This window comes from Palaemon carinicauda, chromosome 1, assembly GCF_036898095.1.
Source record: "Palaemon carinicauda isolate YSFRI2023 chromosome 1, ASM3689809v2, whole genome shotgun sequence".
NCBI classification, from domain to species: Eukaryota; Metazoa; Arthropoda; class Malacostraca; order Decapoda; family Palaemonidae; genus Palaemon; species Palaemon carinicauda.
The window spans coordinates 11,230,758-11,256,330 of record NC_090725.1 but is presented as its reverse complement, the minus strand read 5'-3'; the positions used below and the strand labels follow the sequence as shown (position 1 = coordinate 11,256,330).

The window sequence follows — 25,573 nt, the reverse complement described above, 5'->3', positions numbered from 1 at the left end:
GGGCCAATAAGGGGCACGCCTGAGAGACCAGAGGACTCGGAAGGAATCGCATTACGGGAGCCTGAGCTACAGGGAGGCAAGACTGCAACAACGCTCCTTATGAGCACAAACAATAATCAAGATCAAAGTTCTGAGGCACTGAGCCCTTAAGTCTGAAAACCTGGCTTAAGGATAAGCGATAGACTTTCACCGCACTCTCAGAAAAGCTTTTGTCAATCAAGAATTATGAAAACATCAATCAAATGCAGTGAGGCTCTAAATGGAAAATTATCTCATCTACTATACCAATAACAAAAGATGGCCCATTTATCTTGGTACACAGCTGAAGAGGGCCTAAAAAAACAGCTCCACAAAGTTGCCCAATGCCCAGGTGTGCACCTGCTTTGCCAAATTACAAAGGGTCCGTGGAACAGTGGACCCTTGTTTATTGATTTACGCCACGACCATAGTGCTGTCGCCCTAACAAAGTCTGCTGGAAAGTTTGCAATGCTAGAAGCACTGCTTGCATTTTCAGCTGGTTGATATGCAGGTGCTTATTTGAGTGGACCATACCTCTGAAGCAGCTTGGTTCCTCTGGGGTTAAGCCCTACCCCTCCTTGGATGTGTTTTGGAAGAGCAGCATCTCTGGAGACAGAGAGCTGAGTGGAGCTCCCATAGCAAGGTTTTCTTTGCCCAGCCACCAGGCCAGATCATCCCGTACTTCCTGTTCCACTGGGAAAAGACAGTAAGGAATATCATTGGTTACTAACCAGTGACACTTAAGACACCACTGTAGTCATCATTTTTGGAGATGTCCACGTGGCACGAGTTTCTCCAACAAATATAGATGGGCTAGAAGATGTTGACACTGTCGAGCATCTCTCCTCTTCAGGGACCAGTTGGCCCACTGGTTTGCCAACTGCTGTGCAAAAAGGGTCACAGCCTTTGCACCCGAAAGAAAAGTTGGTGTACTTTACCTTATCTCAGGATTTGTATGAGATTCTAGGTTGTAGCAAAGTAGCAACTGGCCCAGTCCAGTGGTCAATCCAGGTGGTTGCTTGAAAGCTGGTCATAGAATGGGTTTTTCATAAAAGCAGATTCAAGTGCTAAAAATGAGATGCCCTTATACTGATGTTTGTCCACAGGAATCCGTGCTGTCAGCAAGGCCACTGCGGGAGTGATGGGTAGATGGATTGGCATCTTATGGCACATAGAATCTTCATTGTCAAGTGTATGGAAGGTTGGATCTTATTCAATCGGTTGAAGCAAAGGGAATTAACTATATCCAAAGCTCCTCGAGTAAGTTTTGACCAAAGGTGGGCTTGGATCCTTGAGGGGTGACTTAGTGCCTTACAGGCACTAGTTAAGCCTCACTGAGGTCGCTGTACTCATAAACGAGTGCAAGGACCTTAGCAAACATGGACTCACTTTAGGGGTTTTCCAATTATGCAGGCACTGGACTAGAATCAGGTGATAATGTCCCAAGGAATTGTTACCCCTCATGAAGGGGGGGAGGTCTCAACGTACACTTCAGTAGACAGCTCCACACCCCAAAAGTTTACAAGAGCTGGACCAAGCACAGAACAGAGGCTATAACTTGAAGAGGTTGAAAGGTTAACCAATGGGCTTTTGGACTCACCTTCGGAGACAGAAGTACCTCTAGGTCTCCTGCCCTTATAGGTTGACAAATTACTCCGTATTTTAGCCTCCGAAGCTGGAGAGTATGGTAAGGAGTGTTAGGTAGGCTGAGGTACCTGTCATTCGGTGGAGAGGAGCCTTGCCACCAATCGCACATACACGATGGGGCATGTCAGTGCTCTTAAAGGCACATAAAGTGGTCCTGAGAGGTCACCTGTTCCTGTTCCCTAATGAGTGAGCACATGATCAGACCTTAGGTCATAGCATGGTCCCAGACCAAAGGAAGATCTCAGTGTATATATTGGGATGGCTGTGATGGAATATTTGACATGTGTTTGATCTGGTGCTGATCAACCATGTGCTGAACAATATCACAGTAACCAATTACGACAGGATTGATCACAGGGAAAACGATCATAAGGAGACCACGAATCGTACTAACACATATGTGAGGGAACATCTCATACAATATAAAAATGAGGATACCAATAATGGGTTCTCCTACTTGCACGAGTGTGGTTCTCCCTTTTCGGGGATGAAGTCTCCTTGAGGAGAGATACAGAGGTGTACCTCAGATGTCCAGGGAAATAAAGAGGAAGAGGGCAGCGCCCTTCATCCTAACAGGCAGCGTGTATGCTTGGTCCCATGCAAGGCAGAGAAAAGGTAGTAGGCTCATGATCATCTGTACCACAAACTGATCCACCTTCCATGACTGGGTTGGTTCTTGGTACACGTCAGTCTTTCTCACGAGTATCAAGTACATAAAGAAAGATCAGTCAAGGTTTCCCTGGACTTCATGGCTTATTCTTTGGGGCATTTTGGTGATTACTACTGTTTTGGGGCAAAAGGAGTGGCATCAAAAGGGTCAGCAGCAAAGGGCAAGAAGATGCAGGGGAGTTAGGGGTACAAAGAGTTTGTATTGCCCTTCTCCCTGTAATGAGACTTCAGAGTTGAGGATTTGGAGAACTGAAATGATAATCCTGGGGCAGGAGAGGTCACACAATCATACTAAACAGAAGGAAAGAATAAACTGATGGGCCTCAACTCCCCAGTGCCACCAGAGGTGAAGGAAGAGATGGGGAAGGCGGAGCACTGGAAGGTCTTAAGGCCCTGGCATCAGCCAAGACTTTCTACACAGACAAAACACCAACGATGCCCAAGGATGGCCACAACTTTAACAGGTCAAGGTCCAGCTAACGTCCGAATCGGTAGGCACAACAAAATGTAAACTTCAAAGGAAAGGCAGAGCAGTAATGCATTCACTGAAGGAAGGCAATACTTCTGCCTCCCCTGAAGCATGCCCTGAGTGCAAGCCAAGGTCCCTTCTATCCTTACGAACCTCTCCAAAGGTCCCACTCGTACAAGAATCTGAAGGAGGCACTAGTGGAGAAGAGGAGAGGCTTTAGAGAAAAGGAGCTACAAAGATTCTTTGTCATCAGCTTGGGCACTGCTGTGTTCAAAAGCCAAAGAAAACAATCTTAGTCTTCTCCTCCTTGCCAAACTTCACCCACTGCAGAGGAGGCCACGACCTGGACTCATCGCAAGAGGATGACTGTGAAGTCATGCCTCCTGCGAATCAGAAGGTTTATTCAAACCTGCCACATTTTTCGTCAGGTTTACAAGGATACCCACATGTCTATACGTGGATTATCCTTCAAAATCCAAAACTGCAAAGAAAAAGCAAAACGAAGTTTAACTGATAGCATAGGCAGAAAGAGGTATGTCAGTACAGATTGAGGCCAAAATCAAAAGCGAGTGAATAGCTGATTGTTGACTGGGCAGGGCTTACTCTCCACATGCCAATAATTACTACTACCTCGTTAAAAGATTAAAGACTGTTCCCAGCCAAGCTAAAATCATATTCCTATTAAAAGATTATGGTTTGCATTTATATATGAACAAAGTCCTTTTCCTTACCAAAATACCTATCCAAATACTATTTGGCTGTTATCCAATGATAGACATTTTTTTTTTTTTAAACTTTCATCATTGTATTCATGCTAGTGGTCTCATCAGGCTAAAACTACTAGTTTCACATAAAATACAGTACTGTTTGTATATCAACTTACTACACATACATTACATGGCATAGTTTTGTATACCTGAACCAACAAAATTACTCAACTGAGGAATACAGTACAATCAAAATACTATGGATGGTTGCTGAAAAGCAGCATCACTTAAATCACACTCTTATATAAAGTTTCACAAACAGCTTTCCTTTTTATTTGAAACAATATACTTTATAACATATAAGAAGTAAGTATCTTACCACTGTCAGGGTAACTCACGCAGATTACAAACATGAGAAGAGGATACCCTCTAACCAATGTAATTTGGAAACAACCATTGGGTGGTGCTAAATAACACCACAACAACAAGTAGCTCATACATTAAAGACCTCAAGAAAAGTTAAACCTCTTTAATACTTGCCATTTAATCTTAGTCAATGGATTAATTACATTCTTGCATGCAGCACCACTTGTCATTACCAATAAGAGACTGTCTTGGCTATTTAAAAGTAAAAAAAACACAGTAATATTTCAGTTACACTAGGTAAGTCAACCACTCCTTAATAGGTATGGCAATTTTTCCATAATGGAAGAAATTTAATTTCTTTACAATTCAGGATATTCCACATATTTCACATGAAATGTACTCAACCAATTTTACACTGGAAGATTAAGTCTATACAATACAGTATATGTTTGCACCATTAGTCAGCGTTAAATACTATGATGGATTATATAATAACCGCAACATCATTATTTGCAGTGATATTTTCAAAATACAACTACAGTACTGTACAGTATTCCATACAACAGGCTGTAGGAGGACCCTCAACCTTGCACATTTACATGAAAAGATAAGGAAGAACAACTATTTAAATGAGATATACAACATAAATCACCAAAGCCCAATTTTTTTTTAACATTTACCTCGACTCGCATGCTAGTCCATCCCTCTCAACCCAACCCCTACCCAAAAACATGACTAATTCGTAGGTAATTTGTATTTTTCCTAACTATAAAAACCTTAGCTATTTAATATGGGTAATTACTTTTGGCGTAGCTGAAATGACGAGCCATTAGAATTTTAACGAGGGTTTACTACCCCACCGCTAGTTAGCGAGGAGGTAGGGAGGGTAGCTTGCTACCAACTACCCAGCCCCCCCCCCCAACACACACACACACCTGTGCTTGAGCTCACTTTGCTTAGAGGTAGGACTTCACGGGGGATAGGGCAGGCGGGCAAGTTTGATTAAATAGCTAAGGTTTGTATAGTTAGGAAAAATACAAATTACCTACGAATTTGTCATTTGTTCCGTAACTGACATACAAACCACGCTATTTAACATGGGTGACTGACCCCTTAGGAAGGGTGGAAAGTCCCAGCCAGTACTGGCTTTTGGCTTTGCCCAGGGACTCAGTATCTGGGTGTGTCAGCACTCAACAATAAGGAGTCCTGGCACCTCGCTAGAACCTTGCTATGCAAGGGCTGCGGCCTACGTAAGCTGTGTGTGAAGGTATGAAGTGTGACTCGTCCTAGGAAGTTGACCTGTAGTCCTTTACATGGAAACTTTAGGCTAGGACTCTCCCAATACCACCTCGTCAAGGTATGGGGACGTGACAGTATTAGCTTAATACTAGGAACACAAGGAAACATGGTTTACCTGCAGTGGTTTGGGGTCAGCTGTACAGAGAACCCAAGATGCTGCTTTCCCCAAGAGAGGGGAGGATGAAGAAAAAAATGAGGGCCGGACATACCTTTTCATTCATGTAGACTAAGACCGGGTAACAATGCCCTCAACCTTCTGCTACTTGTCCATTAAGGAGCCTGAGATTTTAAACCAGCTGTTGTGCAGCCACCACAGGGCCGATAGAAAACGTATCGAGCCTCCTGTGGGTCACGTCTTGCAGGTAGTGGGCTGTGAAGGTCGTCTGACGCTTCCACAACCCAGCTTGTAGAAACTGTGTCACTGAAAAGTTTTTCTTGAAGGCCAGGGACGTAGCTACGCCCCTGACATCATGCGCTTTAGGGCGATATGACGGAGGAGGGTCAGGATTCAGAGACAGATGGATCACCCTAAGAATCCATGCTGAAATGGTATTCTTGGTAACCCTCCTCTTAGTCCTCCCAGTGCTCACAAACAATGCCTGCACCTGGGGATGAACTGCAGCCGTTCTTTTGAGATATAGCCTCAGACTCCTTACTGGTCTGGGAAATCTGTTACAGAACAAAGACTCAAAATCTGGAAGGAGTCGAACCAAGGGTCCGGCACTCCCGGATTCTGAGTCTTAGCAATACACTCAGGGACGAATCTGAACGTTACTTCCCCCCATCCCCTTGAATGGGCGATGTCATAAGAGAGACCATGAAGTTCACTGACTCGCTTGGCCGAGGCCAAAGCTAGTAGGAACACCGTCTTCCAAGTTAGGTGGCGATCTGAAGCCTGGCGTAATGGTTCTTAGGAAGGTCTCTTAAGAGACCTGAGAACTCGAACCACGTTCCATGGAGGAGGTCTCACTTCCGACTGAGGCCAGGTAAGTTCATAACTTCGTATGAGTAGGGAAAGTTCCAGCGAGGAAGAAATGTCCACTCCTTTGAGCCTGAAGGCTAGACTTAAGGCTGAGCGATAGCCTTTCACCACCGAAACTGAAAGGCGCATTTCTTCCCGCAAATACACAAAGAACTCCGCTACTGCTGGAATAGTGGCATCGAGTGGAGAGATACCCCTTCCACGACACAAACCACAGAAGACTCCCCATTTTGCCTGGTAGACATATGTGGATGACATTCACAGGTGTCCAGACATCCTGCTCACAACTTAGAGCGGAAATCCTCTCTCTTCGAGGAGATGCTAGATAGTCTCCAGGCGTGAAGTCGTAGCGAAGCTACGGCTTTGTGGAAGATGTTGGCGTGTGGTTGTTTGAGTAGCTCGTGTCGTGGAGGGAGTTCTCTCGGAAGTTCCGTTAGGGGTTGCAGAAGGTCCGGGAACCATTCCGCGTGATGCCATAGCGGAGCTATAAGGGTCATCGAAAGATTGACCGATATTCTGGTCTTGTTGAGCACCCTCCTCATCAGACAGAACGGGGGGAAAGGTGTATACGTCGATGTTGTCCCACCGTTGTTGGAAGGCATCTTGCCAGAGCGTCTTGGGATCCAGGACTGGGGAGCAGTACAGTGGAAGCTTGAAGTTCAGCGCTGTAGCGAACAGATCCACAGTCGGGGAATCCCACAAAGTCAGGACTTTGTTGGCTACTAGATGATCCAAAGACCACTCGGTACTCACTATCTGAGACGCTCTGCTCAGACTGTCGGCGAGCACATTCCTCTTGCCTAGAATGAAGCAAGCCGATAGTGGAATCGAGTGGGCTTTGGTCCATCTCAGTATCTCTACTGCAAGATGGGATAGCTGTTTTGAAAAGGTACCTCCTTGCTTGTTGATGTAAGCCACTACTGTGTTGTTGTCGCTCATCACCACCACAGAGTGACCCGCCAGGTATTTTTGGACCTGTTGATGGGCCAGGAATAAGGCCTTCATTTCTAGCAGATTTATATGGAGGCCCTTTTCTGATTCTGACCACAGGCCTGAGGTCCTGTGTTGCAGAACGTGGGCCCCCACCCTTTCTTTGAGGCGTCCGAAAACAGCATCAAATCCGGGGAGAGGACGAGAAGATCCACTCCCCTTCGCAGGTTCTCATCTGTCACCCACCACTAAAGGTCCGTCTGTTCCGCAGGACCCATAGGGATCATAACGTCCGGGGAATCGCAACCCTGATTCCACCGGGACTTGAGTCACCATTGGAGGGATCTCATCCTGAGGCGACCATTGGGAACTAGACAGGCCAAGGATGAGAGGTAACCGAGGAGACGTAACCACGATTGGGCTGGAAGTTCTTCTCATCTGAGGAAAGGATTTGCAACCCTCCTCAGCCTTGCTATCCTGTCGTCTGATGGGAAGGCTTTGTGGAGATTGGTGTCTACGATCATGCCTAGATATACCAGTCTTTGAGTGGGAAACAGAGAGGACTTCTCGAGATTTACCATGATCCCCAGATCTTGGCAAAGTCCCAGAAGTTTGTCTCGGTGTCGAAGAAGGGTTGACTCCGAGTCTGCTAGGATCAGCCAGTCGTCCAGATAACGGAGGAGACGGATGCCGATCCTGTGTGCCCACGACGATATTAGGGTGAACACTCTGGTGAAAACCTGTGGTGCTGTGGAGAGACCGAAACACAGCACCTTGAACTGGTACACCTTGTTGTCTAGACTGAATCTTAAGTACTTCCTTGAAGATGGATGGACTGGGATCTGGAAGTACACGTCCTTCAGATCCAGTGTACACATGAAGTCTTGCGGTCTCACTGCAAGTCTGACCGTGTCTGCGGTCTCCATGCTGAACAGAGTTTGCTTGACAAACTTGTTCAGAGCTGAGAGGTCGATGACTGGTCTCCAGCCTCCAGACGCCTTCTTTACAAGAAAGAGTCGACTGAAGAAGCCTGGGGACCCGTCGACGACCTCTTGGAGAGCGCCCTTCTTCAACATGGTCTGGACTTCTGCCCGAAGGGCTTGCCCCCTTGCCGATCCCATGGCAAGGGAGCTCAACGACCCTGGATTTGCTGTCAGGGGAGGTAGAGATGTTGTGAACGGGACGCGATATCTTTGACTGATTACGGGAATCGTCCAGGAATCGGCCCCGAGTTGCTGCCACCTGTTCGCGCAACTTTGTAGGCATCCCCCCACTGGTGGACATGCAGGGGGACTGCCAATCCTAGCGTTTGTGGCCTCGGCCGCTCCCTCTAGGATTCTTTCCTCCCCTGGAAGACTTTTTGCCTTTCTTGTCCTTGACAGGAAAGGGCTTAGCCACCATTGTCTTTGCTGTAGCTGCCGGTTTCGTGGTCTTGGTAGGACGTGGTTGCTGGGGTGCTGGAGCTTTATAGGGCTTCGATGTTAGAGCCCTATGTAGGAGAGAGTCCTGGATGGACTTCCTCCACCTCTCAGCAGCCTGCTACACGTCCTTAGGCTTGAACAAGTTCTTCCCCATAATGGAAGAATGTCTGAGCCTGCTGATCTCGGTACTGGGGACCTTTTGATGGAATCTCTCAGACACCGCACCTCGACGTTTCAAGATGGTATTAGCCCACAAGTTCGAGACTTGGTGGCCTAGAAACGCGATCGTACGAGTGCCCGAGAGTAAAAAGGTCTCCATGGCCTTTCTGGTACTTTCTTTGGACAAGTCCTCTGAACGTAACAGGATGCCTAGGGACCTTGGCCAGATGTCCAGACACGAAGTTGCCTGCATGGCACACTTCGCTACCACCTTCTGCCGATGGAGAGTCTCTCTAGAGGGACTCCCCTGGTAAGCTCTTCCAAAGAGTGGTGTAGGGGAAGAGCTAAACAAGTCTCCTCAATGATGTCAAAGTACCTCCTCTGATGGACTTGAGGAGGTGGGAGGAGTTTGTTGCCGGCGCTGGATTGGCTGGAGGAGGCAAGCTCGGAGACCCGAGCTTCGACCTTGTCTCTGGCACTCTTAACCCCTCGAGATCAGGGTAAAGCCGCACTGGCCTTTGAGGGTTTTTGAGTCCCAAAGACTCGGTCCAAGACCATGTCTTTGCCCTCACGAGGGGGAATCTCTGGATCCGCAAACCCATTGAGATTCCTCATAAGGATCAGAACCTGCCAGAACACATGCCCTGGCTCCTGCAGCTCCCCTCCTGAAGGGCTAGCAGCGAAGTCTCCTGTCCCCAAAGGCTCTTCTTGGGGGGACTCGTGGACATTCTCTGAGTGCTTGGCTGGCTCCGGTCTAATCCTTGAAGATGACTTCGGCAAAGTCTTGGAGTCCTTCGACTCCCTCCTGGGAGGGATCCAGGACTCCAACAACGATGGTGGGAGGCTCTTCTCCACCCCTACCCGAGAAGACTTTCCAGCGCGAGGTTGGGTTTCCCTCACTGGTGCGATGGGGGAACGCCTCACCTTGCGTGACTCCCCTGAGGACGGGAAATCTTCGTCCGAAGGGGAGGGAGTGAAAGTCTGAGGGGGTGAGGAGGCCTTCCTCAAGGACTTACGAGGAGTCAGCTTCGCCCTCGGAGAAGTTACCACGTTAGACACTCCTCTCTTCCTCTTCAGGGGAGTAGAAGCTGCCAATGATTTGTGGCCCAGCTCAGAGAGAACAGGCTTAAGAGCCTGCATGACCGCTCTGACCAGGGACCCAAACCAAGGCTACTGACTGACAGCTGTGCTGTCAGAAACTCCCTCTGGAGGGAAGGGGATCGACCTATCCCTAGGAGGAGTTACCAAGGGGGGTTCGCCTGAAAAGATGAAAGAAGAAAAGTCCCTGGACCTATCCGGAATCCTCCCTCCCACTGGCGAGCGCGCTGGGGCGCGATGATGATGATGACCTGGCCGCACGTTGTCCTGCAGCCTTGCGCGTGGGATCGCGTTGGGGAGCGTGCTGGCACTCACGCAATGGGAATTGCCCTGGGTCGCGCGCGGGAGACTGTTGGCGCGAAGGGCTCTTCGGCTGGACCTTGCGCGCCCGTGCGCAAGCGCTTATTCATCCCTCAGCGCGCCCTCTGCCTTCTCCAGCCCGCGCCCCTTCGCGCCATCGCTCACCCGCGCCCCCTCGCCATCGCCCTCGCGCGCCAAGAGTCTCCCGCACGCGACCCAGGGCAATTCCCATCACGTGAGTACCAGCATGCTCCCCAACGCGATCCCACGCACGAGGCTGCAGGACAACGCGTGGCCAGGTCATCATCCCCCCCCCCCAAGCGCAGAACAGCGCGCTTGCCGGTGGGAGGGAGGATTCCGGATAGGTCCAGGGACTTTTCTTCTCCTTCATTTTTTCAGGCGAACCCCCCCTTGGTAACTCCTCCTAGGGATCGGTCGATCCCCTTCCCTCCAGAGGGAGTTTTTGACAGAGTCAGCAGCCTTGGTTTGGGTCCCCGGTCAGAGCGGTTATGCAGGCTTTTAAGCCTGTTCTCTCTGAGCTGGGCCACAAATCATTGGCAGCTTCTACTCCCCTGAAGAGGAAGAGAGGAGTGTCTAACGTGGTAACTTCTCCAAGGGCGTAGCTTGGCTATTATTAGTAGTAGTAGTAGTAGTAGTAGTAATAATAATAATAATAATAATAATAATAATAATAATAATAATAATAATAATAATAATAATAAACATTTGAAAACCCCATCTGATGCAAGTGTAGGATGATCTAACAGCAGATAGAATATGAATTATCAAGATAAGCAGAAGGAAGACTCTGACAAAAACAGGGAGAGAGGACTTACAGCAGCAGCACCTCACAAAAGTACCTAATATTTTAACTATTTCAGTTGGCATGGTCTCTCATAAAAATACCACTGGTTGGAGGCTTGTGTAAAATAATAAGGTTCATTCTTAAGAGGGAGCACTTACAGAAGAATTCCAACAAAATGACAATATCTTGATGATAAATCTACCAAAAAAGACTTACTACAGAAAAACTTCAACTGTCAATATCACTCACAGAGAAGAATTAATTTCAATGGTATCTAAGATAAAACTATCAATTTTTTCGTCTTTCATATCACTACAACAGTCTACATTTTCTATTTTAATGACTTCTGTTAAACGAGTTAATGATTCTACTGTCTGTTCTTTCCGATGGCATCGCATATGTTTTCTGAGGGATCCTTTCTCCGCAAAGTTTTTGTTACATATTTCACATACATATGGCTTTTCACCAGTATGTAGCCTCAAATGCTTAGTAAGGTTTCCTTTTTGAGGAAATTTTTTGCCACATACATCACATGAGAATGGTCTTTCACCAGTATGCTGTCTCATATGAATCATTAAGGTTCCCTTTTCTGGAAAATCTTTATTACACACTTTACAAACAAATGGACGTTCCCCTGTGTGCTGCCTCATGTGAACCTTGAGAGTATCTTTGTTATTAAAACCTTTGCCACACTCTTCACAAGAAAAGGGCCGTTCCCCTGTATGCTGCCGCAAATGTCTCTTTAGTTTACCATTTTCATAAAAGCCCTTCCCACAGATTTCACAACAATATGGAAATTCACCTGTGTGCTGGAACTTATGGGCTTTAAGTTTTCCATTATGAGTAAAAGTTTTCTCACAAATGTCACATACATAAGGTCTTTCACCAGTGTGTGTTCTCATATGCTGCTTAAGGTTTCCTTTCTCACTAAATTCCTTATTACATATTTCACATGAAAATGGACGAATTCCTGTGTGTTTTCTCCTATGGTGTCGAAAATTGCCTGCATCAGCAAAGTCTTTGCCACATAATTTACAAGAAAAAGGTCGCTCACCTGTGTGCTGCCTCATATGTATCTTAAGATAACCTTTTTGAGTGAAACACTTAGCACAAATTTTGCATTTGATAGGAGCCTCTTTAGTGTTTTGTTTTATTTGCACAGCAGGAGGCTTGTCAGTGTTCTGTTTCACCTTCATAAGAATGTCTTTTTGCGAACAACTTGCAACAGAAGAATCACCAAAAAGTGAATGATCCAATGAAGGTTGATCAAATGTTTTATCAAAGTCATTGTGTTGAACTAAACTCACACTGGGAACATCACTTGCACCATGGTCCACTGGGGAGCTTCTGTCTTCAGTACAAGTCTTCCCAACATAATCAGAGGAGAATTCTCCCTCTTCATGCATTGTAAGAACGAATTGTCCACAAGAACTGCGCTTGTTTTCTGGACAATTTTGGACTGAAAATTAAGAAAAAAACATATGGAAAAGTCACAATACAACAGAGATCTCATGATACATGTACATTAATTCACCAATAATGCTACAAGCATCTTATATTGCAATACCCAAGGATTTTTCTTGACTAAAAATATCTAACACTACTCTAATAGCTTAAACTAATGATCAAAATTACTGTATATAAAAACCTGACAGCTACCTAAGCATGCCCTAGGTGACTGATTAAGGGTATTAGGGCATAACTAAATTCCTGATTGGCTTTCTGTGATTTTTATTTGCCTTTCAATAGGTGGCAATATTAATGCATGATGAAACAATTTAAAGACTAATAACCCTGAGAGGAAAATAAATATAGAAATAAAACTATAAAAGAAGTAATGGATAAATATATCAAATATCTTAAGATCAGTAAAAACATTAAAATTGATCTGCCATATATACTGTAAACTATAGATACTTATGTCAGCCTGTTCAACATAAAAACATTTGCTGGAAGTTTCAACTTCTAAAATTCCACCGATTCAATTGCCTGATTAAGATAATCATTCGACAATCATCTCACAGGTGGAATTAAACTTCCAGAATACTGTGTAGTGTCCAGCCTTATGATGGAGAAGGCAAGACTTGGAATTAACATCATACCTTTGGACAAGCATTGTTCTTAAGTTGCCACTTAGGAAGGGTGGAAAGTCCCAGCCAGTACTGGCTTTTGGCTTTGCCCAGGGACTCAGTATCTGAGTGTGTCAGCACTCAACAATAAGGAGTCCCTGCACCTCGCTAGAACCTTGCTACGCAAGAGCTGCGGCCTACGTAAGCTGTGTGTCAACGTATGAAGTGTGACTCGTCCTAGGAAGTTGACCTGTAGTCCTTTAGATGGAAACTTTAGGCTAGGACTCTCCCAATACTACCTCGTCAAGGTATGGGGACGTGACAGTATTAGCTTAATACTAGGAACACAAGGAAACATGGTTTACCTGCAGCGGTTCGAGGTCAGCTGTGCAGAGAACCCAGGATGCTGCTTTCCCCAAGAGAGGGGAAGACGAAGAAAAGAATAAGGGCCAGACATACCTTTTCATTCATGCAGACTAAAACCGGGTAACAATGCCCTCAACCTTCTGCTACTTGTCCATTAAGGAGCCCGAGGTTTTAAACCAGCTGTCTGAGCCTGCTGATCTCAGTACTGGGGACCTTTTGATGGAATCTCTCAGACACCGCATCTCGACGTTTCAAGATGGTATTAGCCCACAAGTTCGAGACTTGGTGGCCTAGAAACTCGATCGTACGAGTGCCCGAGAGTAAAAAGGTCTCCATGGCCTTCCTGGTACTTTCTTTGGACAAGTCCTCTGAACGTAACAGGATGCCTAGGGACCCAAGCCAAATGTCCAGACACGAAGTTGCCTGCATGGCACACTTCGCTACCTTCTTCTGGCTAAGGATCTCCATTGCCGAGAACGAGACCTGTCGGTTGGAGAGTCTCTCTAGAGGGACTCCCCTGGTAAGCTCTTCCAAAGAGTGGTGTAGGGGAAGAGCTAAACAAGTCTCCTCAACGATGTCAAAGTACCTCCTCTGATGGACTTAAGGAGGTGGGAGGAGTTTGTTGCCGGCACTGGATCGGCTGGAGGAGGCAAGCTCGGAGACCTGGGCTTCGACCTTGTCTCTGGCACTCTTAACCCCTCGAGACAAAGGCAAAGCCACACTGGCCTTTGAGGGTTTTTGAGTCCCAAAGACTCGGTCCAAGACCGTGTCTTTGCCCTCACGAGGGGGAATCTCTGGATCCGCAAACCCATTGAGATTCCTCATAAGGGTCAGAACCTGCCAGAACGCATGCTCTGACTCCTGCAGCTCCCCTCCTGAAGGGCTAGCAGCGAAGTCTCCTGTCCCCAAAGGCTCTTCTTGGGGGGACTCGTGGACGTTCTCTGAGTGCTTGGCTGGCTCCGGTCTAATCCTTGAAGATGACTTCGGCAAAGTCTTGTAGTCCTTCGACTCCCTCCTGGGAGGGATCCAGGACTCCAACAACGATGGTGGGAGGCTCTTCTCCACCCCAACCCGAGAAGACTTTCCAGCGCAAGGTGGGGTTTCCCTCATTGGTGCGATGGGGGAACACCTCACCTCGCGTGACTCCCCTGAGGACGGGAAATCTTCATTCGAAGGGGAGGGAGTGAAAGTCTGGGGGGGTGAGGAGGCCTTCCTCAAGAACTTACGAGGAGTCAGCTTCGCCCTCGGAGAAGTTACCACGTTAGACACTCCTCTCTTCCTCTTCAGGGGAGTAGAAGCTGCCAATGATTTGTGGCCCAGCTCAGAGAGAACAGGCTTAAAAGCCTGCATGACCGCTCTGACCAGGGACCCAAACCAAGGCTGCTGACTGACAGCTGTGCTGTCAGAAACTCCCTCTGGAGGGAAGGGGATCGACCTATCCCTAGGAGGAGTTACCAAGGGGGGTTCGCCTGAAAAGATGAAAGAAGTAAAGTCCCTGGACCTATCCGGAATCCTCCCTCCCACCGGCGAGCGCGCTGTTCTGCGCTTGCGGGGGGGATGATGATGATGATGATGATGATGATGATGATGATGATGATGATCTGGTCACGCGTTGTCCTGCAACCTCGTGCATGGGATTGCGCGTGCTTGTGCTCGCGCGTGGGAGACTGCTCGCGCGCGCACTGGAGAAGGCAGAGGGCGCGCTGAAGGATGAATAAGCGCTCGCGAAGGCAACTGTTTGCGCGGGCGCGCAGGGTCCGGCCGAAGAGCCCGTGCGGGCGATAACGTTGGGCGCGCGCCCAGGAGACACATCCCTTGCGCACAGGCGCGCATGAGAGCGCACATCTGCCTGTGGTGATGGGTGTGGGCGTGCGTCGGAGACTGCGCGCGAGGGCTCGCTGGCAAAGGATGGCGCGTTGGTGAGCGCTGGCGAGTAGGGGAAGAAGTTAACTTCCCCACTGCTCCCAGATCAGAAGATCGTGCGCGCACAGGAGATCGTTGGCGCTCAGGCGAGTGCTGGCGCGTAGGCGAGCGCTGCCGCGCAGGAGAACGAAGGCGCACATGGCGCGCAGGTGAGCACTGGCGCGCTTTAACAGGTACAACTTCTGTCGATGAGCGCTTGCGCGCAGGGGAGACCTGGCGCGTAAGGGACGTATACACTAACTTGTGCATACGACCTTGATGCCCCGAAGGGACCGTTGCCCATTTTATAAAGGGGTGGCGTTGGCGCCCACAGCGTGTCAGCAGCCAAGAACGGCGACGGCAGGTCAGCAGGTCTGACGGGTGGAAGGTCGGCGTGCCCTTTGTAAGGACGACCTTCCACCGAAGGAGATCGCAAACGATCTGCAGAGAGGTCCAGGGTTGTAGCTGGGAGAGTCGGAGAACGACGGCGAGGTTCCTCTGCAGCGGACTGCGGTGACAATGAACCAAAGAGGCGGCCCTCAACACCCTTGTGAGGTGAAGGAAGGCCTCTACGGCGAAGAGGAAGGCGGGCTTTACGCCTTATACGCCCTCTGGGGGCCGTGGGGTCAGCAGGCTGACCATCAGCAGTCCTCCGAAGAGGAGTCTCTGTGAGTGAACTCCCCCGAGGGGGAGAATCACCGGCAGGAGAGACCATTGTACTTAGTTCCTCCCTCGAGGGATGTTCAGAGAGGGGAACTAAGCCTTCAGCTACATCAGGATCATCACGAGCAGAGGTTTGATATAACTCATCGGAAGCCTCTGCCACGACAACGTCGACGATAGACAGAGGATCAACCTCTGCTAAAGTCGGCGATTGTTTGACAGCTGCCCCCAACCTGATCATGTCAAACAAGGCTTCCATGGAGGGTGAACCCTCAAGCCCCAAGGAAGCCCAAAGCTGAAACAAATCATCATTAGTCACAGGCATATTTAAATCCTCCCCTGGGGGAGGAGGAGGAGCTGCCTCGCTATGGGAGGCAACTCCCTCTCCCAAACCCTGAGATCGGGCAACAGAACTATGGCCTATGCTATCACTCGACAGTTTCTCAGAAGAAACCGATCGAGTGGGAGCTTCGGAGGAGGTTTGGGCCACGGAAGAAGAGCCCTTGGGATTTTCTCCCTTCAAAGAAACCTTCGAAGGAGAAATATCCCGTCTGGACTTCTTCTTCGGCACCGAGAAAACATCTCCCACTGGGAGGTAGACCACTCCCTACACTCACCACAAACTTTATTTCTATCACACCGCTGGCCCCTACAATAAGGACATAGGGTGTGAGGGTCCGTATCAACCGCCGACATATATGTGCCACAAGTTGCAGTCGGGTAATCCAGGACACTTTCACATAGCAGAGGCCAACTTCACGCACTCCTGTCAAAGGAAAAGCAAAAAGCATTAACAACGGCTGTCAAAGAAGGCGAGGGTGACAGCGAACACGTCCGACTACCACCCGAGCCGAGAGCAAAGTAAGCTCAAGCACAGGTGTGTGTGAGGGGGGGTAGCAAGCTACCCTCCCTACCCCCCGCTAACTAGCGGAGGGGTAGTAAACCCTCATTAAAATTCTAATGGCTCGTCATTTCAGCTACGCTGAAAGTAATTATCCATATTAAATAGCGTGGTTTGTATGTCAGTTACAGAACAAACTTGTTTTTACTGTCACTGCATCCAAGAAAAGCCATGGAATTCTCATCCAGCTTTACTGGGACTTGATAATTACTCAATGTTAGTTTCTCTCCTGTCTCAAGATATTCAAATGCCACTTCAAATCGTATAGGATAAAACCTCCCCCTAAATTTAGGACTATTGTAGTTATATCAGAGCAATAAAATGATCTACGGAAGAAACAAGAATGAGAAAAGACCTACGGCAGCAACTGTTTTCCTGGCAGATACAGAAAACAGCAGAAAGGAGAAGACAGTAAGTGTAAGTTTGATATGGTCAAACCATGTACTGTATTATTACTATAGGATTCTACAAATACTATCCTTACCCAAGGAACTCTGTTATAGCATTAGTCTTATTTTCACCCAGTGCACATATTTGTAAAGAAATTAATTGAATTGTACAGAGTCTTCCATATTACTTGTAGAATCCTTGACATCACAACACAAGACAGCATGATACTGCTGCTATTTGAGTGTCTTAATAACCATAAGTCAACCAACACAGGCAAGTGCATTTACTCCAAGCTATAACTAATATAATACAGTACCACTATCAAAAATATGACAAATTCGTAGATAATTTGTATTTTTCCTAACTATACAAACCTTAGCTATTTAATATGGGTTATTACTTCGGCGTAGCTGAAATGACGAGCCAATAAAATTTTAACGAGGGTTTACTACCCCACCGCTAACTCTCTCATCCTATTCGCAACTTGCTGCGAAAATCATCTCTCAGCGAGGAGGTGCTGGATAGTCTCCAAGCGTGAAGTCGAAGCGAAGCTACGGCTTTGTGGAAGATGTTGGCGTGTGGTTGTTTGAGTAGCTCGTGACGTGGGGGGAATTCTCTCGGGAGCTCCGTAAGGAGTTGCAGAAGGTCCGGAAACCACTCTGCGTGATGCCATAGCGGAGCTATCAAGGTCATCGATAGATTGACCGATATTCTGGTCTTGTTGAGCACCCTCCTCATCAGACAGAACGGGGGAAAGGTGTAAACATCAATGTTGTCCCACCGTTGTTGGAAGGCTTCTTGCCAGAGAGCCTTGGGGTCCAGGACTGGGGAGCAGTACAGTGGGAGCTTGAAGTTCAGCGCTGTAGCGAACAGATCCACAGTCGGGGAACCCCACAAAGTCAGGACTTTGTTGGCTACTTGAAGATCCAAAGACCATTCGGTACTCACTATCTTCGTCGCTCTGCTCAGACTGTCGGCGAGCACATTCCTCTTGCCTGGAATGAAGCGAGCCGATAGTGTGACCGAGTGGACTTCGGACCATCTCAGTATCTCTACTGCAAGATGGGATAGCTGTTCTGAAAAGGTACCTCCCTGCTTGTTGATATAAGCCACCACTGTGGTGTTGTCGCTCATCACCACCACAGTGTGGCCAGCCAGGACCTGATGGAACTTCTGAAGTGCCAGGAATACGGCCTTCATTTCTAGCAGGTTAATGTGGAGGTACTTTTCTGATTCTGATTACAGGCCTGAGGTCCTGTGGTTCAGAACGTGGGCCCCCAACCCTTTCTTTGATGCGTCCGAAAACAACATCAAATCCGGGGGAAGGACGAGAAGATCCACTCCCTTTCGTCTGTTCCGTAGGACCCATAGGGATCAGAGTGTCCGGGGAATCGTGTCCTTGATTCCACCGAGACTTGAGTCTCCACTGGAGAGATCTCATTCTGAGGCGACCATTGGGAACCAGACGGGCTAGGGAAGAGAGGTGGCCGAGGAGACGTAATCACGCTTGGGCTGGAAGTTCTTCTCATTTGAGGAAAGGCCTTGCGACCTTCCTCAGCCTTGCTATCCTGTCGTCTGATGGGAAGGCTTTGTGGAGATTGGTGTCTATGACCATGCCTAGGTGTACCAGTTTCTGAGAGGGCTGCAGAGAGGACTTCTCGAGATTTACCATGATCCCCAGATCCTGGCAAAGTTCGAAAAGCTTGTCTCAGTGGCAAAGAAGGGTTGCCTCCGAGTCTGCTAGGATCAACCAGCCGTCCAGGTAACGGAGGAGACGGATACCGATCCTGTGAGCCCAAGATGATATCAGGGTGAACACTCTGGTGAACACTTGAGGAGCTGTGGAGAGACCGAAGCACAGCACCTTGATTGATTGATTTAAAGTTTTCAGGCATCCTGACATCTGATGTCATTTGACGCCGGTAACATTTAATTTATGTATACAAAAATAAAAAATAAAATAAAATAAAAAATAAAAGAGTATTCAATTAAAATCATAAAAGTTGAATGTCATAAAAGTTAAATATTTTCCAGAAGACCTGCTTCTGAAATAAATCTAAAAATGCCACTTGCATGGTAGGACACATCATTTCCAAGAATCTTGGCAAGGATGAACCTGCCACCCTCACCTCGAGCCTCAAACAAATATCTGTTCCTAAAGTTGTTATAATTGGGGCATTCGGTCAACAAATGCCTTACTGTTAGAGGTACTAAACAGTCGTCACAATACGGTTGGTGTTGGCCCTTCAGCAGAAACTCGTGTGTCAACCGAGTGTGACCAATACGGAGACGACAAAGAGACATCTCCCATTTTCGGGGCATCATATTATACCTCCAAGGAGATATGTCATTTGTTATCTCTCGCATTTTATTGCCATCTTGACTATCCCATTGCTGTTGCCATTTATTGCAAACCAATTTCTTGATGTCAGGTAAGAAATCATTACAGGGAATGGGATACCTTCTTGGCAGCAACTCGGATGCAGCCTCCTTAGCCAGTGAATCTGCCTTCTCATTCCCGGACACACCTACATGTGCTGGAACCCAACAAAATTGAACTGTTATACCTCTCCGTCCAATAATGAAAAGCCATTCTAAAATCTTTAAAACTAAAGGGTTATTAGAATTAAAAACTTCCATAGCTTGAAGGACACTCTTTGCATCACTAAAAATTGTAAAATTACCCTCCTTCTCCAACGCTATTTTCTCAATAGCGGTTAATATGCCATACAGTTCGGCAGTAAATATGGAAGCGGTCAGAGGAAGTGCACCTCTACAATTAAAACCATTACTATGTACTCCAAATCCAACGCCAGCATCAGATTTGGAGCCATCAGTATAGATAAAAGTTGATCCTCTATGTTCTTTAACATGTTCATTAAAAAGAGACCTGGCTTCTAGGTCTGACATATTCTTCTTACCTCCAATAAAATATTTACAAAAAGATATCTCTGGTAACTTCCACGGAGGCGTTGATGATACCTTGAATGGAAGTACCTTATTTCTAATTATATCCTGACTATTTAATAATCGTTTCACCCGAAAGCCATAAGGTTGAGGAGACTTTGGGTGCAACTCAAAGTATGATGCGTGTCTTACAAGGCTTTCAGTCTGAAAGGCTAGAGAGTTAGGGAGTCTTTGCAATCTAAACCAATACCGAAGAATGGAAGACATTCGGTAAAGGTCTAGAGGTAACTCTCCAGCATCAACAAGGAGACTTGGGATAGGCGAGGTTTTAAAAGCTCCAGTAGACAATCTAATACCTGCATGATGTATCGAGTCTAATGTTTTTAGCCGGCTTGGGGTGGCTGAAGAATATACCTCGCAACCATAACTAATTTTGGAAAAAATCAAGACCTTGTTTAATTTTAGAATAGTATTGCGGTCTGCCCCCCATGATGTATGGGACAATACTTTTAAGATATTCAGAGCTTCAACACATTTAGCTTTTAACACTTTTAAGTGAGAAACCCATGTAAGCCTACAATCAAATATCAAACCTAAAAATTTAGCTTCTCTTGCACATGGTATCCGTTGACCTTTAATGTATATATCCGGGTCTGGATGTACTCCCCGGATACGACAAAAATGGACAATGGTAGTTTTACTTGTCGAGAACTTAAATCCATTCATGTCAGCCCACTGGATAATTTTATCAATAGAGAGTTGGATTTTTCTCTCAACCATTGCCATTCTAGTGCCAGCAAATGATATTGAGAGATCATCCACAAATAATGTTGAGAGAACATCCTGGGGAATGGCTGAGGATATCCCATTAATTGCTAGTGCAAAAAGGGTTACACTCAGCACACTACCCTGAGGAACTCCTTCTTCCTGGCACTTACTCTCTGATAGAGCTTCCCCAACTCTCACTTGAAAAACTACGTGAAAGAAATGCCTGAATAAATAGTGGCAGCTCTCCTCTCAATCCCAATTCATGAATGGTTTTAAGTATACCATATCTCCATGTGGTATCATATGCCTTTTCAAGGTCAAAAAATACTGTAACATGGTGCTGTTTGGAAGCAAAGGCTTCACAAATAGAAGACTCTAGTCATATCAACACATCAGTCGTTGAGTGCATTTTTCGGAATCCACATTGAATCGGTGATAAAATACCTTTCTTTTCAAGGTACCACATCAGCCTTGCATTGACCATCTTCTCCATTATTTTACATAAACAAGATGTCAATGCAATAGGACGATAGTTTGCTGCTAAAAACTTGTCTTTACCGGGTTTTAAAAAGGCTAAAATAATGGCTAGTTCCCAAACACTTGGGTAACTATGATCATGCCATATTCGATTAATAATACTTAAAATAAATAGCTTTTTATTAAAATGTACATTTTTAATCATTGCATATGGAATTCCATCGGGTCCAGGGGCTGTATCATTGCAATGAGCAAGTGCGGAATCAAATTCTCTTTCAGTGAAAGGAGAATTATACGACTCTTCCCTTCTTGTTGCAAAATTTAAAATTTTCTTTTCTTCAGTGCTCCTATACTGGTGACCAGGGGCTCCTTCACACTTGCTGGATACATTTGAAAAATGATTAGCCAGGGCATTGCTAACATCATTTGCTTCAGTTACATACTGGCCATTCACCTTCAACACCGGTGGTGGGTTGGGGGTGAATTTGCCAGCTATCTTTTTTACTTTCCTCCACACAGAAGATGGTGGTGTTCTACTGTTAATGGAGGAAACAAAAGACATCCACGACTGGCGCCTTGCTTCTTTCATGGCACGACGGAGCTGTGCTCTACATTTCTTGTACATAATTAAATTCTCATCAGTTCTGCGTCTACGCAATCGTGCTAGAGATCTTCTTGTGGCTCTGTGGAGGGCAGTTAGTTCTGAAGACCACCACGGGACTGGTCGTCGTTTGAATAACCCTGTTGTTTTGGGAATTGAATTGACTCCTGCTGTATGGAGAGTTCCATTCAGTAAGTCTATGGCATCATCAATATTTTCAACTTGTCCTGCATCCCCCTCAATTTCGCTTAGCTCACGAAATTTATCCCAGTCCGCCTTGTCAAGATTCCATCGTGGCGATCCCTGTAAAGGTGGACCATTGTTGGTGTTTATAATGATTGGTGCATGATCACTAGTATGCCAATCATCTAATGTTCTCCAATCGAAGTCGAGAAGGCAATTAGAGCTTACGATTGATAGGTCAATACATGACAAGGTACCTGTCTGGACATGAAAGTGTGTGGGCTCTCCTGTATTAAGGAGTCCCACATCTTCATTTTCCACAATTGATGATATGATATTTCCCCTCGTGTTTGCTAAAACATCACCCCACAAAGGATGTCTACCATTCAAATCTCCAAGTAAAAGAAAAGGTTGAGGGAGTTGTTGAATCACCTCCACTAAGTTATCATACAAAATTTTTTCATTTGGAGGCAAGTACAGAGAACAAATTGTATATTTTCGCCCTATGTCAATCTGTACAACCACTGCCTGCAGAGGTGTACGAATAGACAGAGAAACTTGGGGAACATCTCGACGAACGTATATGAGACTTCCGCCATGGCTCCCCACTTGGTGATCATATGGTGTCCTATAACTAATATATTCACGAGGACAAGGGGTACTGTATTATGATCAAGTTTGCTCTCCTGTAGACAAATAATTATGGGGGAATGCTCATGAATAAGGAGCTCAAGTTCTTCAGATTTGGCCCTTAAACCCTGACAATTCCATTGCAAAATGGAGGAAAAAACTATGGTTTATAATTTGGTAGACCCCTTGGATGGAGTCTTCCCATTAGCAGTTTTTGATCTAACACTATTTTTAGGTGGTTTTATTAAAGAGGGTCTTGATAGATTGGGTTTAGCATTTATGATTTTCTTTTTGTCTTTTTGATCTGATTGTTGAGGAGGTTGGTGCACCTCCACTTGAATTTCCGATTTATTTAAATTGACTTCCAGATCAGAAATATCAACAGACAAATCATCATATTTATTTGACGTCGTAATTTTGATATTTCTTATGGAAGGGGGCGAGAGAGATGGAGGTCTCTCTCTTTTCCGATTAGTAGGTTTTGAGCTACCAGGTTTTTGCACCTTCCCCAATACAGGTGCACCTGGTAACTTGGTGTCAGGTGGCATCTCCATCAAATCAGGCAAGGACATGGCCTGGGAGAGGTTATTACTAATGTTGGTAATGGGGGACGAAGGCTGTACAGAAATGGGCAATGACCCATTTTTAATACGCTGTGGCAGAGCCTCAGAAGGCAATATGATTACCTTGTCATGCAGTACTTTATTATCAGAGGTTGTATTTTTTCTTTTAGGATTACTGGCAGTGCTAGGTGAGGTTGCTGTCTCCTGTGGTAAATTTACCTTTGATTTTAAGGCCTTTGCATAGCTGGTTGACTTATTCAACTTCTTTTTGCATGTCCCACACTTATGTGTTCTAAACTTGATTTGTTTAGGGCAGCTTCCTCCAACTTATACAGTTCGCACCTCCTATCAGTTGATTTATGGTTCAAATTGCAATTTGAACACCTGGCCTCAAGTGTACATTCTCCATGATAAGTTTTGGAGCAAATACCACACATTTTTCCATTTTTGCAAACTTTGGATGGGTGTCCAAATTTAAAACAATTAAAACATTGCAGGGGCTTTTGTTTGAAAGGCCGAACTTTAATCCTTTCATTTTCAATAAAAATATGGAAAGGTACATCAGCATTCTGGAAAGTAAGTATAATCATGTTATTTCTATAATAAAATAAATTTTTGAATATACTTACCCGGTGATTATATAAGCTGCAGCTCTGCTGCTCGACAGAAAACTCTACGTTCAAAATCCGCCAGCGATCGCTATGCAGGTAGGGGGTGTACTTCAACAGCGCCATCTGTCGTGCAGGTACTCAGTACTCAATGTAAACACAGAACTCAATTTTCTCCTCGGTCCACTGGGTCTCTATTGGGGAGGAAGGGAGGGTCCTTTAATATATAATCACCGGGTAAGTATATTCAAAAATTTATTTTATTATAAAAATAACATTTTTCAATATTAAACTTAGCCGGTGATTATATAAGCTGATTCACACCCAGGGGGGTGGGTAGAGACCAGCAATAAATGTTTACATTATTATGAGCTAAGGATTTTTTATTTCATTTTAGCAGTTATTCAAAATAACAAACATAAAATAAATAAGTACCTGGTAAGGAAGTCGACTTGAACAATTACTGTACTCTGCCTTTTTAAGTACGTCTTCCTTACGGAGCCTCGCGATCCTCTTAGGATGCTGAGCGACCCCTAGGAGCTGAAGTATCAAGGGTTGCAACCCATACTACAGGACCTCATCAAAACCTCTAATCTAGGCGCTTCTCAAGAAAAGAATTTGACCACCCGCCAAATCAACCAGGATGCGAAAGGCTTCTTAGCCTTCCGGACAACCCAAAAACAACAATAAAAAACATTTCAAGAGAAAGATTAAAAAGGTTATGGAATTAGGGGAATGTAGTGGTTGAGCCCTCACCCACTACTGCACTCGCTGCTACGAATGGTCCCAGGGTGTAGCAGTTCTCGTAAAGAGACTGGACATCTTTAAGATAAAAAGACGCGAACACTGACTTGCTTCTCCAATAGGTTGCGTCCATTATACTCTGCAGAGATCTATTTTGTTTAAAGGCCACTGAAGTTGCGACAGCTCTAACTTCATGTGTCCTTACCTTCAGCAAAGCTTGGTCTTCCTCACTCAGATGGGAATGAGCTTCTCGTATCAACAGTCTGATATAATAGGATAAGGCATTCTTTGACATAGGCAAAGAAGGTTTCTTAATAGAACACCATAAAGCTTCTGACTGTCCTCGTAAAGGTTTAGTTCGTCTTAAATAGAACTTAAGAGCTCTAACAGGGCATAAGACTCTTTCTAGTTCATTTCCAACCATATTTGAAAGGCTTGGAATATCGAACGATTTCGGCCAAGGACGAGAAGGTAGCTCGTTTTTGGCTAGAAAACCAAGCTGTAAAGAACATGTAGCCGTTTCAGATGAAAATCCGATGTTCCTGCTGAAGGCGTGAATCTCACTAACTCTTTTAGCTGTGGCTAAGCAAACCAGGAAAAGAGTCTTTAAAGTGAGATCTTTAAAGGAGGCTGATTGTAGTGGCTCGAACCTTTCTGACATAAGGAATCTTAGAACCACGTCTAAATTCCAACCAGGTGTAGCCAAACGACGCTCCTTCGTGGTCTCAAAAGACTTAAGGAGGTCCTGTAGATCTTTGTTGTTGGAAAGATCTAAGCCTCTGTGACGGAAGACTGATGCCAACATGCTTCTGTAACCTTTGATAGTGGGAGCTGAAAGAGATCTTTCTTTCCTCAGGTATAATAGGAAGTCAGCTATTTGGGTTACAGAGGTACTGGTCGAGGATACTGATACTGACTTGCACCAGTTTCG

General features: G+C 45.9%; 1 protein-coding gene across 1 annotated transcript in view; it reads right to left on the bottom strand.

Annotated features, from left to right (window-relative positions):
- LOC137631175 (zinc finger protein 721-like) overlaps positions 1-25,573 on the bottom strand; it is a 99,326-nt gene that overhangs the window by 58,987 nt on the left and 14,766 nt on the right. The window contains exon 3 of the mRNA XM_068366187.1: positions 11,120-12,329. Within this exon, the coding sequence (XP_068222288.1) occupies positions 11,120-12,276 (1,157 nt within the window). The 5' untranslated portion in view covers positions 12,277-12,329. The remainder of the gene's footprint in view (positions 1-11,119; positions 12,330-25,573) is intronic.